At 42.3% G+C, this 23,213-nt stretch overlaps 1 protein-coding gene across 1 annotated transcript; it reads right to left on the reverse strand.

Annotated features, from left to right (window-relative positions):
* Positions 1-11,995: 11,995 nt before the first annotated feature.
* Positions 11,996-13,332, reverse strand: MOS (MOS proto-oncogene, serine/threonine kinase). The gene has a single exon (XM_005301217.2). It carries the CDS (start codon positions 13,210-13,212, stop codon positions 12,163-12,165), a length of 1,050 nt encoding a protein of 349 aa, XP_005301274.1. The 5' UTR covers positions 13,213-13,332; the 3' UTR covers positions 11,996-12,162.
* Positions 13,333-23,213: the final 9,881 nt, after the last annotated feature.

The raw sequence follows: 23,213 nt of genomic DNA on the forward strand, positions 1-23,213 counted from the left end.
TTTTTGCCTTTTCTTTCATAATCAATTTTATTTATATAACACTTTTGCTGATTTTTAAAGTGTTACATAAACAGGACAGGTGAAATATTATCATGTAAAGCAACCATAAACACATGAAAAGACCTAGGTTTACAATTTATGATTAAACCTCTACTATCTACACAATATACATAGACATAAAATGTAAAAACTTAAATATCTTAGAAACAGTAGCCAATCAGTTGTTTTAATTGTCATATTTGAATTCAGCACATCAAAATACATAATAAATAGCACATTTTATCTCTGAAGCAGACGAGGTCTCAAAAATTGTAGACCAGTGATTATCCATTAATATTTTGTTTCTACTACATGCATCATTATATTGCTTGTAGGTCTCACGATTAATAAGGTGCATTCTTTACATTAATTGGAAATTTGTAATTGACCACATGAAAGAGTTAAAGTGTGAGATTTGCAGAAGTGCTCAGTTTTGACCTAACTTCTCCCAGTGCCGATTATGGTAAAAAAACCTAGATCCCATATGTAGGCCCTGATCCTGCCAAGACTCACAAGAGTCTAATTTTACTACTGTAAGTAGTCTAGTTGAAGTCGGTGGTGGTAAATTTAAGGATGTTTGCACATCTTGGCAGGAGCAGGACTTCATGCATACTGCCTCACGAGCACACAAGATCAAGGAAAAATAATTTATTGTTCTTAAGCAACAGTAGATTCTTTACAAGGTAAAGTTTCTAGTTATGGTATTTATATCCAGGGGAACCCCCTGAAAATTGTATATTGCTTTAACATGACATGAAAAAGCAGAAGCTTAGTCCATTAATTCCAGCTGATCTTGGTTACACCACCAATGCAGATGCCAATTTTCACACTTCCATGTAAATACACCACTTGGTACATTTTCCCCAAGACAAAGTTGATTGATACATTCACAGCAACTGTTAGCTCCAGTTGTACCCGCTGCACTTCTGCCTCACAGAAGGAACACAGGCAGGTGCATCCCCTACAGTAGTGAGCTGCACAGTATCAAAGTGAAAACCACATGTGGTGCAGTTAGTCTGTAACACATGCAACTGTAACTTAATGATTGGATGCCCCCAATGGAACTATAGCACATGATGATTTTTCCTTTGTCACCATGTACTAACAAAGCCAGTTTGTTGGTTTTATCTTAGACTGCAAGCTTTTTGGGGCATGAAAGGTATTATCTATAGAAGTCATCATGTAAATCATAGCACTTTACCAATAAAATGTTTTAAACGATTTTAAAAGATTGTGTTTCTCTTAGAGGAAGAGAGAAATTTAGGTTTAAAGTGTTTGTCTAAGCTTCAGATGACAAGATCCATTAGCACAGAAGAGCATTCACAGCAGTGACTGGGGAATGGAAGAGAAAAATATGCAGTATTAGATCTAGAATTAGGGATTCATAATGGAATACAGAGCCTTCCACCATTCTGCCCAGATTAGTAGTGACTAAAGGCTATTACTATCTGCTGGCAGTTAGATGACCTGCCTGAAGCAAGTCTGTGATCTCAGTCCAATCCCCAGTAGAAAGGAGTCCAAGGAACCCGGCTAGTTGGAAGGTTTGCATAAGGACCCGACTCTTTCCTATGGAAATGTACCTACCCCACCCACATAACAGAAATTCCAATTTGAAAATTGTGTTTAAGAACCATTCTGGAAATATACTTCCAGTAGGAGAGTGTTGCTGGCTTGTACCACCCTATATGACCTGGACAATTTTTTTTAAATGCTGCTTGTACTTGCAGCAGTTAAACATTTTACTTTTTCAAAGTTCAGTACAAGCATTACATATTCAAACCTAAATAATATGTTTTACAACAAAAGTTTTGGCCTGTCTAAAAGTTTTAATCCTTGTTAATAGGACTGGTTTTATTTAGTAAATTAAGAAAACCCTTTAATTTCTCACTTCATTCACTTTATTTGCAGAAATGACATAACCAGGTGTGTTCTCTCAGGGACTGGTTCTTGGATGTATACTATTTAACATTGTTATCAATGACCTGGAAGACAATAAAATTCATCACTGAAAGTTTGTTGAGGACACAAAAATTAAGGAAGTGATAAATAATGAAGAAGAGAGGCCACTGATATAGACCGATCCAGATCACTTGGTACATTGGACGCGCACAATATACATTTCAATAGGGTTAAATGTAAATATATACATCTAGGAACAAAGACTGTAGGCCATACTCACAGGATGGGAAACTTTATCCTTGGAAGAAGTGACTTTGAAAAGGATTTGGGGGTTGTGGTGGATAATCAGGCTGAACATGACCTCCCAGTGCAACGCTGGGGCCAAAAAGGCTAACACAATCTTGGATCCATAAACAGGAGAATCTCAAGTAACAGTAGAAAGATAATTTTACCTCTGTATTTGGCACTGGTGTGACCACTGCTGGAAGCCTTTGTTCAGCTCTGATGTCTACAATTCTCAAGGATGTTGATAAATTGGAGAGGGTTCAGAGAAGAGCCACAAAAATGACTAAAGGATTAGAAGACATGCTCCTTGAGTCTAACAAAGAGAAGGTTTTGGGGTAACAATTACAGTCTTATAAATATCTGCACGGGAAACAAAGATTTGATAATGGACTCTTCAATCTAGCAGAGAAAGGTTTAACACAACCCAATGGCTGAAAGTTGAAGCTAGACAAATTCAGACTGGCAATAAGGTGTAAATTTTTTAACAATGAAGATAATTAACCATTGGAAGAATTTACTAAGGGTTGCGGTGGTTTAAAAATTGCCAGTGATGGAAAATCCAAGATTAGAGATATATATATTTTTTTTTTAAAGATATGCTTTAGGAGTAATTTTGGGAAAGTTCTATGGCCTGTGTTATACAGCAGATCAGACTAGATCTGGCCTTGGAATCTATTAGTTGTATTACCTTATATTGGTTACATACTTACCGGTAGGTGAAATGCCAGCAGACAGCTGTCAGCTGAATCTCTCTGCAGTGACACATTCAACACCACAAACTTTTTTTTTTTTTTTTTTAAACCATTCATTTTCACTGTGGTTTAAACTGAACCACTGGAGGAAACATGCAAGGACAAGAAATTAAACTATATTTTATTACATGTTTTGCTACCAAAATCAGCTACTGTAAGAAAGCAGTTCTCACTTTATCCCCTCCATTTTTAAACTCATCTTTTCAATTGAAGTTTTCCATGTTTGTCTCTGAAGGTGTTTGTTGCATAAGTTTTTGAATTAAGCAGGAGGGAAAAAACAACTCTAAAGTAAATATGTAAGATTATATAATATTTCTCACATCCCTTAGTCCCCTACTCAGGAAAATAGCTTCTTAATAAACAGCTGAACATATAAATTTCCAACTTATGTACTTCATTCTTCATGGCCCTAGCACTTGTGCAATAGAACAGTCTGTTAAGTTATGAAATATGCTGTTAGCACCACATGTACTGCACCAGTGGCTCTCAGCCTTTCCATACTATTGTACCCCTTTCAAGAGTCTGATTTGTCTTGCGTACCCCCAAACTTCACCTCACTTAAAAACTACTTGCTTATAAAAATCAGACAAAAATACAAAAGTGTCACAGCACACTATTACTGAAAAATTGCTTACTCTCTCATTTTTACCATACAATTATAAAATAAATCAACTGGAATATAAATATTGTACTTACATTTCAGTGTACCGTATACAGAGCAGTATAAACAAATCATTGTCTGTATGAAATTTTAGTTTGTACGCCTCTACCCCGATATAACGCTGTCCTCAGGAGCCAAAAAACCTTACCGCGTTATAGGTGAAACCGCATTATATTGAACTTGCTTTGATCCACTGGCGCAGCCCCGCTCCCCCCCGGAGCACTGCTTTGCCGCGTTATATCCGAATTCGTGTTATATCGGGTTGCGTTATATCGGGGTAAAGGTGTACCGACTTCGCTAGTGCTTTTTACGTAGCCTGTTGTAAAATTAGGCAAATATCTAGATGAGTTGATGTACCCCCGGAAGACCTCTACGTACCCCGAGGGGTACAGGTATCTCTGGTTGAGAACCATTGCACAAACATGTGCAGCCATTTAACTCCTTAGCAGAACATTTGGTCCATTTTGCTCCTTGTCAGGCTGGGCTGCTTAACAACTCAGGAATGTATTTTGGGAAATTTAGGATCTGAAGTTGCTTTCCCAATCAAAATACTCCATGTCTTAGATGGAGCACTGGGTTAGGAGCCAGTAGACTTTTTATTCCCATTTCTTGCCTGAACTGACAAACTAACCAACCCCTATTTCACCATGAGGTGGGATAACAGAAGCACAGAGGTATTGAGATGTGTCCAAGATTACATAGGATATTTGTGGCAGAAATGGCTGAAATAATTTGCCTTTTAACATATTATAAATAAAATAGTCATTGTTCCCCCACCCTAGTCCCATTATACTTCTAGATATAATGGAAGAGTTAAAATTAAAAACCAGAACCATGATCCTGCATACATTTTTGTACAAGCTTAACTTTAAGCATGCAAGTAGTCCAACTGAACTCTCAAATGATATGGAACTCTACAGAATAAAAACATGGTGCCTATCCCAAAGAATTGATGCCTAAACTTTGTTTGTAAACATAAAAGAGTAGCAATAGTTACAGAAGAACAAGTCAAAGTAATACAAAGTGACAAAATTCACTGTATTCAGTATTGTTGTAGCCCTGTCAGCCTCAGGATATTAGAGAGACAAGGTGGGTGAGGTAATATCTTTTATTGGACCAATTTCTGTTGGTAAGAGAGACAAGCTATTACTCTGTGATGGCAGTTAGGTGACTTACCAAAAGCAAGTCAGTGATCTCAGTCCAATCCCCAATTGAAAGGAGAGCATCTCTCACCAATAGAAGTTGGTCCAATAAAAAAAAAATATTACCTTACTCACCTTGTCTCTCAAATTCACTCTAGACACTCTATTTCCAATTTGATCTCTTCTTCCATTCACTCTCATTCCCCTTTGTCACTGCAGTTCAAGATAACCCATGGAGTAGCCATCTTTTCCTTCTGGTCACTTGGCTGACCAAGTTAACTGCTGAAATCTGGAATATTTACAAGCTCTAAAGGGCTGATTCAAAAAGGAAAATTAGAGTTGTTTTTTTGACTGAGAAGAGTTTTCATTTTGATCCAAAACACTTCCAGAGCACTCCTGATTGGTTTGGTCACATACACTTGGATCTCATCTTCCACGTACAATGGTTGTTGAGGCTTCAACTTGACAGCACCAGGATAAAATAAAATCTGTTTCTTAATTACATCATGACTTTCTTTCTAAAAAGTTTCAATGGAAAATTTTCTATTAATCCAGCGTTCTGCTTAGTCTTTCTATGCTAGAGCAGCTCTGCTTTGCAGATCTTTACACTAAATTGTTAGTTACTGGATCAGAAAATTTCTACAACACACACTCATATTGACCATTTTCTACAGATATGGAGATATTCATCAACATTAGGGATATATTACAGCTAAAGATACACGAGATTGTCCAATTACAGGACAAAATTGGAAACCAGTTCCATAGAGAGTCTATGAAGTGGTATTAAGATTTTGGCCCCTGTGGAATCCAGGGTGACCAAACAAGTGTATAACGTCTGTTGTAATTAAGACATCTGACTAAATTTAATTGCTGTTAGCATGCCAGAATTAAGTGAAAGGCTATTGTTATATCCCCAATTTATGGTTAATTATGTATTGATAATTTGGGGGCATGGCTTGGGAAGTAGATTATCAGAACAAAAGTGTTTTAAAGGATCTGCTATCCACTTGTATGGATATAGCAAGATGTGGACAAAGGAGATAGAGCCCCACAGAGACAAAGGGTATTTGGTAAAGTAGGGAGGGAGTGGACAGTTTCCAAAAATGAAAAGAATCTAACAAAACTTTTAGCTGTTTATGTTCAAACAATGCAAGTCTCAAACACAGCCCACTGAAACATGTATCCTGCCAGAGGATATCAGAGACAAAGTTGCAGTTGCATCACTTTGTGGTCATGGTACAGTTGTTCACACCAACATAGAGATGGCAATAGTGGGAAATCCCCTTAAATAATCACAAGTCAAACTGCTATAAACCACCCCTGAAGTTTCTACAAAAGTTAGTAAAGGCCTTTTAAGTGACCACTGGCAGCCCCCTCAGGAAATGAGAAGTTGGATTGAGTCACCATATGGCCTCACCACTCTCAAATTGAGAATACCACCATTCTCCCTGTTGACCAAGCTCATAATTCCAGGGTCATCTCAGACTCCTTTCCCCATACTGTGTCTGAATCTTGTCACTCCATTCATAAGATTTCTAATATCTATCAGATCCATCTTTCTTTCTGTTCAGGCAGCCACAGCGTTTGTCCAGCCCCCTCATCATCTTGCCACACTGACTTGGAATAAGATTTTTTTGAGAGAAAAAAGCTGCTTACAGTTTGAAAGGTTTTTGTTTTTCAAACTTGATACCTATATACCCTGGACACTTCAGTCTGTTTAGACAAGTCTTTTTTAAAAAAAAAACTAGTAAACATTTGTACAGTGCCTACTGCAAGGGAGCCCACTCCTGATACAAACTATCAGAAGCTACTGTAATACAAGTTGAGATCCATTAGTCTTATGGTGTTCTTCTGCATTCAGAACACTAGGTAACAGAGTCCCGTAGCACCTTTAAGACTAACAGATGTATTGGAGCAACAGGACTCTGTTGCTTTTTACAGATCCAGACTAACACGGCTACCCCTCTAATACAGAACACTGGGTGTCATGGTCTTAAAATTTGATGTCTGCAGACCATTAGTCCCATATGTGGATAGTTTGGTGGGGATTATATTCTAAATTAGGTTTTACATTAAATGCACTCTGGTCAGCATGTTTCCAAGACAGCCAATTGACTCAATATGGTAAACCCATGTTAAAATTCATAAGACAATCCCAATTTATAAGACATAAGTTGTACAGTATTATAGGGCAAGCTACAGTGATCATGGTACATTGTTTTTTCTTCATGCTTCTTGTTTCCTTCAAAAAGTGCTTTATGGAGGTTGTGTGTGGCAATTTACAATCTAATATTTACCTTTAGGATTTTCTAGACTTCAGTATGCTTTTCAAAGCCCTCCTTAATAAAAAAAAAATCATTTAAAAGCTTTAGGAGTACCTTTTAAATATGTTCATTCTGTGACCAACAAACTATAGATGTTTTCATATTGAAGAATAGAATTTCCACCTCAAAATTCAGAATTACCCCTTTCCAAGACTTCATGAGACATGATCAGTCATTTTCTGACTTGTGATCAGGGCCGGTTCCAGGGTTTGGGCCGCACCAAGCAGCCAAACAAACAAACAAACAAAAGCCGCGATCGCGATCTGCAGCGGCAATTCGGCGGGAGGGCCTTCGTTCCGAGCAGGAGTGAGGGACCATCCACCGAATTGCCACTGAACAACTGGACGTGCTGCCCCTCTCTGAAGTGGCTGCCCCAAGCACCAGCTTGGTACGCTGGTGCCCGGAGCTGGCCCTGCTTGTGATACATTAATCCTTTAAGGAATGGAGAAAAAACAAAATTGGACTGAACCACCACTTTCCCCCTTCCATCTTCCAAAAATGAGACAAAGGGAAGAGCTGAAAAAGCTCAAACTATAGCAGTCTAGTCTTCATAGTTCTAAATAAGAGTTACATTCTGGACAATTAGTGCTGTAATCATCAGTTACAGTGACACCAATCAAGGCTCCATTATGCTAGGCACTCCACAGACATAGTTAAAGACAGTCTCTGCCCCAGAGAGCTTACAGCATAGGTTATGAAAAGACAACAGATAGATAACATGATCACTGTGGCTTTTGCGAACAGGGGCTGCTAACAGGGAGTTTCACAAAGGAGTTTGGGAAGGGAGCGGGAAGGGGGCGAGGGTCCCTTGCTGGTTCTGTTATCCCTTTATTCCCCTTAAAACCTATAAACCAACTACATTCAAAACTTCTTGCTTAAACAACCCTTTCAGTGGACAGGGGGATGCAGACAGGGGAGTTTGAGAGGGAGTTTGACAGAGGGAGGCTGACGATGGTTAGGAAGACCTGCAACACCTGTGCCAGCACTGCTTCTGTCTCCTCCACCTGCGCCTGTAGCCAGACAGAGCGCCTGAGCATGGATGCTTCTACCCAGATCCTGGTGTGTTTTTTTGCAGAGACTGTAACTTGCAATTTCCACATACTGATATCCAGGCTGGGGGGACCATCCAATGTGAAAGGTGCCTGCTGGTGGAATCTCTCAGGCAGCAGGTGGGAGAGCTACAGGAGAAGGTGGCTAGGTTGAGGAGCATCCGAATCCACGAGCAATTCCTGGACAGTGTCCATGTGGAGACAGCGGAGGTAGCTGTTCCAGTACACAGGACTGCTGATACACCACTGGTGGAGGAGGAGATGGCTCAGGGTGGACACTGGCAGCTGGTTACTTCTGGCAGTAGCCAGTGCTCCACCCCTGCTCTGAACCCTCCCGCTGTGGTAATAGGTAACTGTTATGCTCTTCTTGATACAGAAGAGAAGGAATCACCCCCTACAGTAAAGAAGGAGAAGCCTCGTACCCCTAAGGCTGGGAGGTCTGCTGCCACCACTGCAAAGAGGAAACGTAGGGTAGTGGTGGTCGGAGACTCTCTGCTGAGGGGGACGGAGGCGCCCATCTGTCGCCCTGACATTTCATCTCTGGAGGTATGCTGCCTGCTGGGGGCCCGTATCCGAAGTGTTAGGGAGACATTGTCAGAGGGCTGGATAATCCTCGACTACTACCCCATGCTACTCATCCATGTGGGCACAAATGATACTGCGAGGTGTGACACTGAGCAGATCAAGAGTGACTACAGGGGTCTGGGAGTACGGGTGAAGGAGTTTGGAGCGCAGGAGGTATTCTCTTTGATTCTTCCTGTCAAAGGTAGGGGCCTGGGCAGAGACAGATGCATCATGGAGGTGAATGCCTGGCTGCGAAGATGGTGTTGTCAGGGACACGCGAGCAAAGCCCACAGGTAAGTGGGGAACATGGAGACCTGGGAGATGGGTTGGAAACCAGAGGGAGCGTGAGCTATAATGGCAGAGAGAAAGGAGGGTCAGGGCAAAACTGGGAGGCAAGGTAGAACCAGTATCTTAGATGCCTACATACAAATGCGAGAAGTATGGGTAATAAGCAGGAAGAACTGGAAGTGCTAATAAATAAATACAACTATGACATTGTTGGCATCACTGAAACTTGGTGGGATAATACACATGATTGGAATGTTGGTGTGGATGGGTACAGCTTGCTCAGGAAGGATAGACAGGGGAAAAAGGGAGGAGGTGTTGCCTTATATATTAAAAATGTACACACTTGGACTGAGGTGGAGATGGACATAGGAGACGGAAGTGTTGAGAGTCTCTGGGTTAGGCTAAAAGGGGTAAAAAACAAGGGAGATGTCATGCTAGGAGTCTACTACAGGCCACCTAACCAGGTGGAAGAGCTGGATGAGGCTTTTTTTAAACAACTAACAAAATCATCCGAAGCCCAAGATTTGGTGGTGATGGGGGACTTCAACTATCCAAATATATGTTGGGAAAATAACACAGCGGGGCACAGACAATCCAACAAATTCTTGGACTGCATTGCAGACAACTTTTTATTTCAGAAGGTTGAAAAAGCTACTGGGGGGAAGTTGTTTTAGACTTGATTTTAACAAATAGGGAGGGACGAACTCATTGAGAATTTGAAAGTAGAAGGCAGCTTGGGTGAAAGTGATCTGAAATGATAGAGTTTGAAATTCTAAGGAAGGGTAGAAGGGAGTACAGCAAAATAGAGACAATGGATTTCAGGAAGGCGGATTTGGGTAAGCTCAGAGAGCTGATAGGTAAGGTCCCATGGGAATCAAGACTGAGGGGAAAAACGACTGAGGAGAGTTGGCAGTTTTTCAAAGGGACACTATTAAGGGCCTAAAAGCAAGCTATTCCGCTGGTTAGGAAAGATAGAAAATGTGGCAAAAGAGCACCTTGGCTTAACCACGAGATCTTGCATGATCTCAAAAATAAAAAGGAGTCATATAAAAAATGAAAACTAGGACAGATTACAAAGGATGAATATAGACAAACAACACAGGAATGCAGGGGCAAGATTAGAAAGGCAAAGGCACAAAATGAGCTCAAATTAGCTACAGGAATAAAGGGAAACAAGATGACTTTTTATCAATACATTAGAAGCAAGAGGAAGACCAAAGACAGGGTAGGCCCATTGCTCAGTGAAGAGGGAGAAACAGTAACAGGAAACTTGGAAATGGCAGAGATGCTTAATGACTTCTTTGTTTCAATCTTCACCGAGAAGTCTGAAGGAATGCCTAACCTAGTGAATGCTAATGGGAAGGGGGTAGGTTTAGCAGATAAAATAAAAAAAGAACAAGTTAAAAATCACTTAGAAAAGTTAGATGCCTGCAAGTCACCAGGGCCTGATGAAATGCATCCTAGAATACTCAAGGAGCTAATAGAGGAGGTATCTGAGCCTCTAGCTATTATCTTTGGAAAATCATGGGAGACAGGAGAGATTCAGAAGACTGGAAAAGGGCAAATATAGTGCCCATCTATAAAAAGGGAAATAACAACAACCCAGGAAACTACAGACCAGTTAGTTTAACTTCCAGGGCCGGGTCCAGGCACCAGCTTCTCAAGCAGGTGCTTGGGGCGGCCGCTCCAGAGAGGGTCGGCAGTCGGTCTCTCACTCCGCCTGTGAGTGAAGGACCTCCCGCCGAATTGCCACAGCAGATCGCGATTGCCGCTTTTTTTAGATCGCGATCGCAGCTTTTTTGAGGGGGGAGGGGAGGAAGAGATGGTTTTTGGCTGCTTGGGGCGGCCAAAACCCTGGAGCCGGCCCTGTTAACTTCTGTGACAGGAAAGATAATGGAGCAAGTAATTAAGGAAATCATCTGCAAACACTAGGAAGGTGGTAAGGTGATAGGGAACAGCCAGCATGGATTTGTAAAGAACAAATTGTGTCAAACCAATCTGATAGCTTTCTTTGATAGGATAATGAGCCTTGTGGATAAGGGAGAAGCTGTGGATGTGGTATACCTAGACTTTAGTAAGGCATTTGATACGGTCTCACATGATATTCTTATCGATAAACTAGGCAAATACAATTTAGATGGGGCTACTATAAGGTGGGTGCATAACTGGCTGGATAACCGTACTCAGAGACTTGTTATTAATGGTTCCCAATCCTGCTGGAAAGGCATAACGAGTGGGGTTCCGCAGGGGTCTGTTTTGGGACCGGCTCTGTTCAATATCTTCATTAATGACTTAGATATTGGCATAGAAAGTACCCTTATTAAGTTTGCGGATGATCCCAAACTGGGAGGGATTGCAACTGCTTTGGAGGACAGGGTCATAATTCAAAGTGATCTGGACAAATTGGAGAAATGGTCTGAGGTAAACAGGATGAAGTTTAACAAAGACAAATGCAAAGTGCTCCACTTAGGAAGGAACAATCAGTTTCACACATACAGAATGGGAAGAGACTGTCTAGGAAGGAGTACAGCAGAAAGGGAACTAGGGGTCATAGTTGACCACAAGCTAACTATGAGTCAACAGTGTGATGCTGTTGCAAAAAAAAAAAAAAAAAAAAAAAGCAAACAAGATTCTGGGATGTATTAACAGGTGTGTTGTGAGCAAGACACGAGAAGTCATTCTTCCGCTCTACTCTGCGCTGGTTAGGCCTCAACTGGAGTATTGTGTCCAGTTGTGGGTGCCACATTTCAGGAAAGATGTGGACAATTGGAGAAAGTCCAGAGAAGAGCAACAAGAATGATTAAAGGTCTAGAGAACATGACCTATGAAGGAAGGCTGAAAGAATTGGGTTTGAAACAGACTAGAAGCCCAGATTCATTCTCTAGTTTCTCCTGAGCAAGGCAGGACAGAGCCCAGTCCCAGGACAGCAGACTTATTTCGGATAGTCTTACCTCCATTCTTTTCTTCAACACTGACCAAGCTGGGTTTAATCACTTTATTTATAGAAATCTCACAACATAGGTTTTTTTTTAAACCCTTTGGAAGAAACAAGGGTCAGATCCAGAACACTCTAATGCAGCCACACACAAAGAAAGAAGGAGAAAAGTCAGCAATAAAAGGGAAAAAAAGAAAGACACTGCAGAACCTGCTGCATTGCTACAGTCTATCCTGCAGGGAGTGGAGGCTTTGAAGAAGCAGTTGTGCGCTGGGACGCTCCTCTGCATCAGATCTCCAGCAGCTGCAAATGACAGTCTCAAGTCTTTGGCCCGAGGCTGACTCGGAGAAGACTGCAGCAGCCAGAGATGGACGTAAGTTATAGGCCACCACGGCATAGAGCACATATTGGCGCTCACCCAAATAAGGCTGCTCTCGGGTAACCATTTGCCATAAGGTGATAGCAAAAGAGTAGATGTCTGCTTTGGGGGTGACCTGCTCCCCTTTCAGGAGCTCAGGGGCACGGTGGGTATATGTGCCCCCCTGCTGGTAAAGCTGGGGACCTGGAGAGACACTATCCTCCAGCTTTTGGGAGCACCCGAAGTCTCCAATCTTACACACACGGTGATCAGTGATGAACACATTAGCAGGCTTCAGGTCCAGGTGCACAATGCACTGTGAATGGAGGAAGGCTAAGCCAGTCACAATGTCAGAGCAATAACCCAGGGACTCCGCTATGCTTAGAGGTTCTCGGCCACATCCACCCCCATCATCCTCTCCCTTTCCCTGGAGGCAGCCAGTGCCATAGATGACATGGTGCAGGGTAGTGCAGCCCGCATATTCCATTATTATGGTGCCCAGGCTGTCTTGGCTGGCAGGGGCACATGTGCTGGCAGCTACAACACGTACCACATTGTCATGGTGTAGGCGGGCCACATTCAGCTCAGCCCAGAAACTTTGCCGTGATGCCAGCCGGTTCTTGCTGCACTTCTTCACCTGTTTCACAGCCACTGTCTCCCCATGGTAGGTGGCCTTGTAGACAGACCCAAAGCCCCCAGAGCCCAGGGGCTGTAGTAGGCACAATTGTTCCCAGTCTATAGAGCACCAGGCCAGGCGTGGAGGCAGCCGACGAGCCCTCGGTGAAGGAGTTCCCCCCAAGAAGAGTTTTCCACCTTTTCCAGGGAGTACTAAGGGGCTACTGCAGGGCCGCAGATCCACAGAGGGGGAAAACTCCAGGGGCAGGAGACGATTAAGAGGGATAGGGGATGGCATAGTGAGTTGGGAATAAGAACAGGGGCTGCATTAACAATAACAAACAAAGAAAGGCTGAGAGTCTCCTAAAAAAAGAGGAGCTAAGCTATTGTTGTTTTTTCCCCCAGAGCCTCTTTTATGCTCTCTCTGTCTCTCCAAATGAGCTGCATCTGTCACCAGGTAGCTGAACCCCAATCAGTTTCAGCTGCAAACATTTTTCTCCAACACTGAAAACAAATTGCACTCAGGAAAACAAATCAAGGCTTTTAAAGAAAGCTCCTTGATACAAATGGGGTTTAGGCTAAAATATGTTAACTCACATTATGGGATACTTGCCTTTTGTATCATTTCTCATCACAGGATAAAATGTTATTTAAAATATCCCCAACTGAATGTCATTAGAAAATATCCCAAGAGTAAATGGACCACAGTGATCAAGTAAAATATTTCACTGTAGGCAAGAATGATAGTCACCAGGTGCATTAAATACCTCTCAGCTATTATTGGTGGAAGTAGTTGACACTGAGAAAGCTAATATTGATTAGTTAGTTAAGAGAATTATTAGTTGCCACCTAAATATAACTGGTACAAAACAAAATTATTTGGATGCCCAAGTCAGTACAGAGAGAGACAAGGATAATATCAGGGTAAAAGCAAAATGTTTTAATATTTCATCTATTTATAAGTAATAAATAATAAATGTATAGTAATTCCCTCTAGTCTCCCCATAACGTTTCAGCCCACCCAGTCAGCTTAGTAGGCGGATAAATGTTTTATTTCTAGATCCTGTGTAGTAAATAAGTTGGAGAAGTTACTGGAGCTGCTCTGTCAGAAAAATAAAACACTTACACAGAATTATAGTTAATAAATACAATAAAATGAACAAAAAACTATAATTGAAAAAGAAAGAAAAAATCATTTCTCTCAGGATACAGTTGTGCTGGCTCCCCCCTCTGTGTCCTTGGGCACAAAGTCAGGAATGCCTCAAGCTTGAAGTTCTAGAACCACTGGTTTTAGCACAAGGCATCTTATATGCCCTGGAGTGCATGAAAGCATCCACAAGTGTTCCCCACTAGTTCCTTTTGGACTTTGGTGAGTGAAGGTGCTCCAATGGGTAGCTATGACAAACTGGGCCAAATATTCTGCAGTGCCTTGGGGCTTTGACTCCCTTGCTCTCATTTCTTCAGAGCATTTTGTGCCAACTGTTTCTGTTCTAGACACCAGCTATATTCATTGATGCATTGGGGCATCTTGGGCCAGATTTCCAAAGGGATTTAGGTGCCTAAAGTTGCAGATAGGTACCTAGTGGGATTTTAAAAAATGCCTAGGTGCCTAACTCCCATTGGTTTAAATTAGAATTTGGCGACTAGGTGTTTTTGGAAATCCCACTAGGCTCCTATCTGAATCTTCATGTATGTAAATACCTATGAAAATCTAGCCCCTAGTTCTTAGCACCTACTTCCTTGAAGTGCTAGCTCCTGCTTCCTCTGAGTTGGGCTTTGGCCTGCACTAACTCTGTTGACTGATGCTGCTTCAACAGTTGTCATTTTTGTGACCCTTTTTCTTTTCAGGATGCACAGGAAGCAGCCTAGTGTTCAAGGGACATTCCAAGTGTGGTGAGACCATGTCTCTCTCTGACAGGTACAACCATGCATTCTCTCCCTCAGAAAGGACCATGACTGCATTTACAGATGTCCCTGTGAGCAGTTGGGTCCAGGAAAAGATCTCCAGTATTCACAGCACATATGTAATGGAATCCACTGGCATAGCTGAAGCAGTTAGACAGTTTGAATGTAGAACAGGAAAGGATCAGAATTAATAACTCATCTCCAAAGGTGAATCAAGCACGTTTGATAAGATATGCTCAGCTGGTTCAGATGTGTGTGTACCATCAACAATATGTCCAACAGTGCTGCATACACAATATTCCTTTTATTGTACCCTCCTCTGTCAGCTCTGGAATGTTGTTTTGTGTGTTCATCAATGCATGTTGTTGGAAATGTAATGTATGCTTGAATCAGGGGTCATGCCCCTCTACCCAATAGAGAACTCTCCAGCAGCCAACCCATGGTGCTACAGGTAACTCCTGCCTCAGTTTCCTCTATTGTCCCCAGGGCCAACCAAGTTGCCCATCTTCTCTACCACAGAGCAGACCAGTGGTCATTTCCCCTCAACTGGGAAAGGGATGTTGTCCCTCTGAGTCCAGTTCAAGCCCTGCTTCCAGGCATAATCTATCAGTGTAAGTGCCACCATCAGCAGACCCCTCAGAGTAAGATAGGTTAAAATGCAGCAGTTCTTTATGCCAACTGCAGGATCACTATCTCCAGGCTCCCCACCCAAGAGTCAACCCTCCCTCTTGTCCAATTCCTATGCCCCTACCCCAGGGCCTTCACACCTCCAGAAATTCTCCATGCTTCTTGCAGCTTTTCTCCCACAACCCTCAACTCAGGTCTTTTGCAAGAATATTCCCCATAGCACCCCACTCCTCAGGTCCCTTTACTTGCCAATCCTACCTCTGCTCATAGGAGCCTCCCTCCAAAACCAACCTTCTTGTTCCTGGGCTCAGCCTGCCCTTCCTGAGCTGGTTCTTCCCCTTTACCTAAGTGCTTCTGCACAAGCTTTCTACTCAGCACAGTTCCCTATTCTGGCCAGTTCTTTCTAACAGCTCCCATCCATAGCACTCTACCAACAGTTCTCTCTATACATGAAGGCCCAGAGCCTCAGAAGTATTTAGTTACATAGCACCCATTGAAATCATTAGGAGCTCCAAGGATTTAGGCCAAGGTCTTTTAACCAGTTCCCAATGATTAATGGGCAACAAACATGCCCATTTCCTCTGGGAATGGAGCTCACTACTGTCTTCCGTGCCTTTGCCACCTTGCAACAGGCTCTCTGAGAAGCAATGTATTAAATCCATCGAGCCACTGAAGCTGATGTGAACACTTGGTGGTTCACTTGTTGAGTATCATCATCACTTGTTGAGCATATAACACCAGTGCTCCACATTCTGCAGATCTCGATTAGCTTCTAAATAGACTTCAAGGTGTTAGTTATGACCTATAATGGCCTAAATGGCCTGCCTATTTGTGAAATTACCTCTCCCACTGTGCCCTGCTGCCACACTTGTGGTCAGTAAAGTCACTTGAGCTCATTATAAAAGATAGGAGGCTGGGTGCACAGTGAGCTCAGGGTGGGAGTTGCCTTAACTTTGGAACTTTCATTCAAAATATCCTAAAGCTATGGCCTTAGGGCATGCTGCAAAGCCTATTTCTTTCCCCTGGCTTTTGGTGAGGGAGAAGAATTAAGTTGGTGGTGAGAGGGTGGAGTGTGTGGGAGGGAATGGGAATGTGGTTTTTGTTAGGGAATAACCAATGATAATAATAGTGTCGGGGAGCAATGGTTCTATGCTTTTATTTCTGTTTAAATCAAAATAAAATAAACAACAGCAGACAAATCAACCCCCCGGCAATGTGTACTTGACCCCTAAAGCAAAGTCACAACCCTATAATTATAACCCTTCTCCTCCTCTTCCCCTAGCCCACTTCCTTTGAGTTTTGTTTTCACTTGTCTCATGGTGTGTTTATTTACATGGTAAGCTCTTCGGGGCAGGGACACATAGGTGCTGGAACTAGGGATGCTGGGGGTGCTGCCACACCCCCTGGCTTGAAGTGGTTTCCATTATATATGGGGATTACAGTTTGGTTCAATCGCTCTCAGCAAGCCAACTATACAAATTGTTCCAGCACCCTTGTAGGAACTTGTCTTTTATTTGTCTGTAAAGTGCCTAGCAGACTTTGGGTGCAATTAATAAATTAGGCAGTAGGCATGTTAGGTTACCTTCTGGGTGTTCAGGTAGTGAATGCCACCTCCTGGGCAGATACCAATTTTAGCCATATTGAGGAGATAAGGTGGAAGAGATGTGGCACAGTAAATAGAGGAATCTATAATGTAGACAGGAGACTTTAATTAATTAATTAATTACTATTTTTCTCTTATGGCAGCCCCTACCAACTCTAGTAATGTATCATGGTCCCACCGTGCCGTCACCTATACAGACAGTCCCTGCTTTTGGTTCTCAGGGGACTTTGGCGTTAGGTGGGTGAAACCTGTTTACTAGAGATGCTTTCCAGCAGACCAAGACAGGCTCTTGAATGCTGGATGAGAGGTTTGGGGGGTTATATAGAGGAATATTTAAATTAAGAACATTTTCTTCCTCAACAATGAGGATTTCCCCTCTCATGTGAATTCTTCCACTCCTCTTTGTCCTCTCCCCTCACCCCCATGTTTCTGTTTTTCAGAGGTACTGAACAGCCACACTATATTGACCTCAAAGATCACTACAGGCACTCAGCACCTGTAAAAAAAAATAAAATAAAAGTCAAGCTTCTGGTTTTTGTGCCAGGAAAAGTATTAGACTGAAGAACAGGAGGAAGTTACTGGAGCTGCACCAATTTCTTTAAATCAACTCATTTAAACACATTACACTTTCTGATTAAGCACCTTTCAAATAGTACACCCTATTTTTTTTCTTTTAAAAGTCCTTTTCAAAGTAATTTTATAAGGGATTTTCTGCTCGGATGTTGATGGTTCAGGGTCTTCTCCCCTCCACTCACTTCTTTGATTTGCGGTCATCTTCAGTGTAATGTTAGACAATTATGATTTCCACATTGATGATGTCCATTCATCCCCAAAACATGAACACACAGAGAAAGCAAACTGCATTCTTCTCTAGGTGTTCATTGCAGTAGATTTTGGTAATGAAGGGGTATACGCTAAAGCTCTTTAGGTCCCCAAATGTATCTTCCCTTGAGGAAACTAAATCCTATGCATGACAGTAGTTGCTGGGGGGAAGGTACAGGGAATGAGGAGGGATACTTGGCCTCTTTCAGTCTGAATGTAATTAAAGCAGATTTTTTTAGAAAGAGAACCGACTTTTAATAGCTTTGATTTTCATATAACACAGTAACATTGCACAATACATTACATAGCACATTACTGAAGAGTGTCTTTTTTATACTTATTGCCCAAACCTCTCCATTGTTTGGGCCCAGTTACCCAAGTATACAGAAGAGAGAAAGAGATTGCACCCGCATGAATATGCCTATCTATTCAACCATTTTCTATATCTGGTGGCATGATCCTTATTGACCAGGAGGGGGAGCACTCCCCTTTATTTAATAAAATTCCCAGTACAGCAGTTCTACTGTATCCAATGCAATTCCTCCAAAGGAGCCTTTCATAGCAACCTATGTCACCACGTTAGTGCACGTGAAGAGGAAGCACAACCAGACCACCAACAAATGGCTTCTCTTTCTAGATTCAGGCAAAGAGAGAGGAAGCTGCATCAACTGCAAAGCATCAGTGGAAGTTGTGGGCACAATTCAGCTTTAAACTCTTAAGGTGTCATTAGGAACAGACATGTAACAAGGGATTTTAAAAACAGGGTTTCATGGTTCATCTTTAAAATGACAATATTGCAATATATGTCCTATTTCATGAGAGCTGCAGTATCATACGTGTGAAATCATCTATGGCAAAAAATATTTACATCTGGAAGATCAACCCTTAGTTTAGTGCAGTATTTCTAAAAAGTAACAAATGATACTGCATTTGGGGCACACCCAAGCCTCCCTCACGAGTCAGGGAGAGTTCCAGTGCAAAAGGAATGCAGGATCAGCCCCAGTGAACATTGCTGTTTGCCCTCAGTCATATCTAAGGACATGTTTATATTTGTTATTACAATTAAATTCTGACAATGTGCTTGTTGCTGTACAAGAGAAAAACAAACCATCACAGTCCCTGCGTGGAAGGGCTTACAGTCTAAACAACATACCCAGATAAGACATGACACTCTAGGGAATCCATAGGGAGTTATTAGCAAACATTTTTTTTAAATGATCAATTGTTCCCTTTCTTTAGGTGGAGTTGGAATTTGATTAATGTGCACTAGTGTTTGTGGGTGTAGAGATGTGCGTGCTTTAGATGAGTATGAAATATTTTAGGCCTCAAATGTGAAAACGAGTACAAAACTGACATTTAGAATTGATTTTACCTCAGAGAATTTAACTCTGTATAGTTAGTGGTATTTCACTCCCCAGAAGAACTCTCTCTGCATTTCTAATACACCCAAACCCTATAGTATCTAGTTGCTGTATAACTTCTAAGAAGAGATTTATAGAGGTTTCTACTGAAAAGCTTTAAAATCATGCAAAATTATTCAGATTTATCATTTTAGGACTTGAATTAGGATTACCAACTTTGTATTTGTAGAAAAATGAACACCCTTGCCTGCCCCTTCTCTGAGGCCCTGCCACCACTCAATCCACACCAGCCCCCCGTTGCTCGCTCTCCCCCGCCCCTCACTCACTTGGTCATTTTCAGGGGGTGGGGGTTTGGGTGCCGGGGGAGAAGGAGGGCTCCTGCTGCGGGTGCAGGCTCTAGGGTGGTGCTTGGAATGAGGAATTTGGGGTGCAGGAAGGGGCTCAGGGCTGGGGCAGGGGTTGGGGTGTGGGAGGGGGTGAGGGCTCTGGCTTGGGGTGCAGGCTCTGGGGTGGAGTCGGAGATTACGGAGATGGGGTGCCAGAGAGGGCTCCAGGCTGGGGCAGGATATTGGGGTGCAAGAAGTGGTGAGGGCTCTGGCTGGGGGTGCAGGCTCTGGTGTGGGGCCAAAGATGAGGGGGTTGGGGTGCAGGAGAGGGCTTCAGGCTGAGGCAGAAGGTTGGGACATGGGAGGGGTTTTGGGGTGCAGGATCCGGGTGGTGCTTACCTTAGGTGGCTCCCGAGAAGCAGCAACATCTCCTGGCTCCTAAGCGGAGGTGTGACTATGTGGCTCTGCGTGCTGCCCATGCCTACAGACACCACCCCCTCAGCTCCCATTCGCCACGGTTCCTGGCCAATGGGAGCTGCTGAGCTGGCGCTGGGGCAGCGTGCAAAGCCCCCGTGCCTGCCCCTCCACCTAGGAGCCAGAAGGAGATGCCGGAAGCTTCCTGGGAGTTGCATGGAGCCAGGTAGGAAGCCTGTAGGGTGACCAGACAGCAAGTGTGAAAAATCAGAATGGGGTGGGGTGGGGGTGTGGTAATAGGAGCCTATATAAGTAAAAGACCCCAAAATCGGGACTGTCCCTATAAAATTGGGATATCTGGTCACCCTAGAAGCCTGCCTGCACCGACAACCGGACTTTTAACAGGCCTGTCAGCAGTGCTGCCTGGAGCTGGCAGGGTCCCTTTTTAACCAGGCATTCCAGTCAAAAACCGGACACCTGACAACCCTAACTTGAATTGCAGTTCTATTCTGAAAATCCTTTTGTAAAAATGTCTGTAAGGTTCTACATTTGTGATTCAATTATTTCTATATCAAATTTGCTCAGTTTACAATTCAAAATACTTTTTTTCTGTCAGTCCTTGCATCCTCAGTCTGGCATTTGAAAGTCAAGCTATGTTCTTTCTGATTCATGTATCATCACCCTTAATAAAGATTTTACAGTCCAAATACTGCCCTCAGTTACACCTATGCAAGCTCACGGTCCTCAGATTGTATACTCCTTTATATTCATGAAATCTTTTTGCCATCAGTAGGATTGCAAAAGTGTAACTGATGGCATAATCTGAGGACAATGGAGATACACAGGTTATCTTGCAATTGAACAATTACAATTGTTATCAAATTCTGTGGATGAACACGAGCCAGTTCAGTATTCCAGAGCTTGAGTGCTTCTGCAGGACAGATGGGATGGAGAAGCAAATAGTAAAACATTTCAAGTAGTTGTATGTGAATTTGAATGTGCTCAATGAGCACATCCGCTACAGCTGTCACTACTTTATTTTTTAACAGCCGTACTTGTTTTTTTAAAATCCAAAGTGGATGTTTTTCAAAAACTTATGCTCTTGTTCAAACAGAAATTAATACAGGGATGTCCTATGGCCTGTGTTGTACATTAGTCAGACTAGATGATCCCAACTAGGTTTACAATTCATGAGTCATATATGTTGGGCCTGACTTTCAGTCAAGGTGTTGCCTAATAGATGTCTGTTTGGCTTTCTCTCTCTTTGTGGCACTAAATGAACACTGTGCTCACAGAAGGCTGATCCAACCCAGGTTATTCTTGGGAGCTGATGACCCTTTTTCATCATCTCCTCCTCCTAGCCTGAGAATGGAAGAACATAAGAACACCCTTATTCATGTTCAAAAGATGACTTATAACATAGAATATTTTGCAGGCCACTGCAAGAAAAAATTACAAGCTCTTTTGTGTTGTAACTATCTTATAGGTGACCTTGACATACATTTAGTTAGCCCTTTGCTTTTCTACATTTCTAAATAATTTATTATGTGTCTGTCATGGATTGCACACCGGTCAGATTCTGTGGAGACAAGCCACAATAGTGTCAAAGCCTGTTAACTGTATGAAGATGGTCTGATGTGAAATAAGGGCATTGTATGGCAGACAAATTCAGGTAACTGTACTGGAAGATTTAACTGCTAGCCCAATGCAAATATTTGATAATGGACTTCTCAGTGTAGCAGACAAAGGTATAACAAGATCTAATGGGTGGAAGTCAAAACTGGACAAATTCAGAGCAGAAAGAACATGTAAATGTTTAGCAGTGAAGGTAATTAACCTTTGCTTATAGTAGATTCAACATCATTGGAAATTTTAAAATAGAGATTGGATGTTTTTCTAAACGATCTGCTCTGGTTAAAACAGGAGTTATTTCAGGGCAGTTCTAAGGTCTGTGATATACCAGTCACACTAGATGATCCCTTCTGGCCTTAGAATTTATGGCCCAGATCCTCCAAGGTATTTTGGCACCTAACTCCCACTGAAATCAATGTCAGTGAGGCACCTAAATACCTTGGAAAGCTAATTAATAGCTAGTGGGTCCCCTACTTTTCCAATATGGCAGCTGAGGGATAAAGGGCAATGCTGGATTTTGAAGCTTGTAGTTTAGGGGTAGGATCATGGTTTTCCACAGAGCTGAGTAAACATGGCACACGCACACTATAAGGGCTTGGGAATGATGTCAACAGGCTTCCATCACTTACTGATTGCTCCTTGTCCTAGTACAACAGTAATAATGGTGGTGATTGGGATCTGAATATTGTATTGTAGGTGAGAGGAAGTTGGGTAGTAATGAACAAAGTGTCACCCAGGCCTACCATCTTCCACAGTCCTATGAACAACCATGAACACAGGTCCATCTCCTGCTTCAGTTCCAGCACTGTATCTATATCACAGACAATGAACATGATGGCTCCCTTTAATAACTGTACAAAGTATTTTGGGATGTCCTCTTGCAAAGAGATGGAGAGGTAGGAACACTGGCTAATCCCATAATACATTACTGGCATGACAAGCATTCCACTGAAATGTAAAAAAGGAGAGAGCTTTCAGCCATCTATCAGAGGTAGATAAACCTGCCCAGCACAGGATTTCAGTGAGTTTGGGGTTTTATTCCATGGCTACTTGTCTTTAGTGTCCACTACATTAGTGTTCAATTGAGGTACAGTCCTCTGCCCTGGCATATTTTGCTGGTCTGTTCCCACTTTAAAATTGAACACCAATTCTGTGAGAACAGGGACAGAGATGAACTTACCTATAACAATATCATGTAATGTCCCTTATATTTAATTTAGTTATAAAAGCAGTAAGCCAGAAGGTGGGCTTATGTTCAAAGTCACTGCCTGAAGAACTTTCATGCTGAAATTGTATCCGTCAAAACGTGTAAGGGTCTGACAGGTGCCTTCCTGGCAGCACTCAGTATGCTCTACAAGTAGTTACCATCTCTCTTTGACAAATCAAATATTTGTGAGAAACTCTTCAGCCTGCTTGGAAATCAGATGTAGAGGCTTAACCCGTATGAACCTTTAGCTGTCTCACCCAGCTTGGGCTTGTAAGAAACAAAACAAAAAACCAACCATCATTAATTTTTTTAATTAAAAAAAAAAAAAAAAAGCCCCAACAACATAGCTGGTGATAAATTACTTTTCCAGGGTTGGTCTGTCCGCATGGTAATTTTTTTTGT

The sequence above is a fragment of the Chrysemys picta genome, chromosome 2, assembly GCF_011386835.1.
Source record: "Chrysemys picta bellii isolate R12L10 chromosome 2, ASM1138683v2, whole genome shotgun sequence".
In the NCBI taxonomy this organism is placed as follows: domain Eukaryota; kingdom Metazoa; phylum Chordata; order Testudines; family Emydidae; genus Chrysemys; species Chrysemys picta.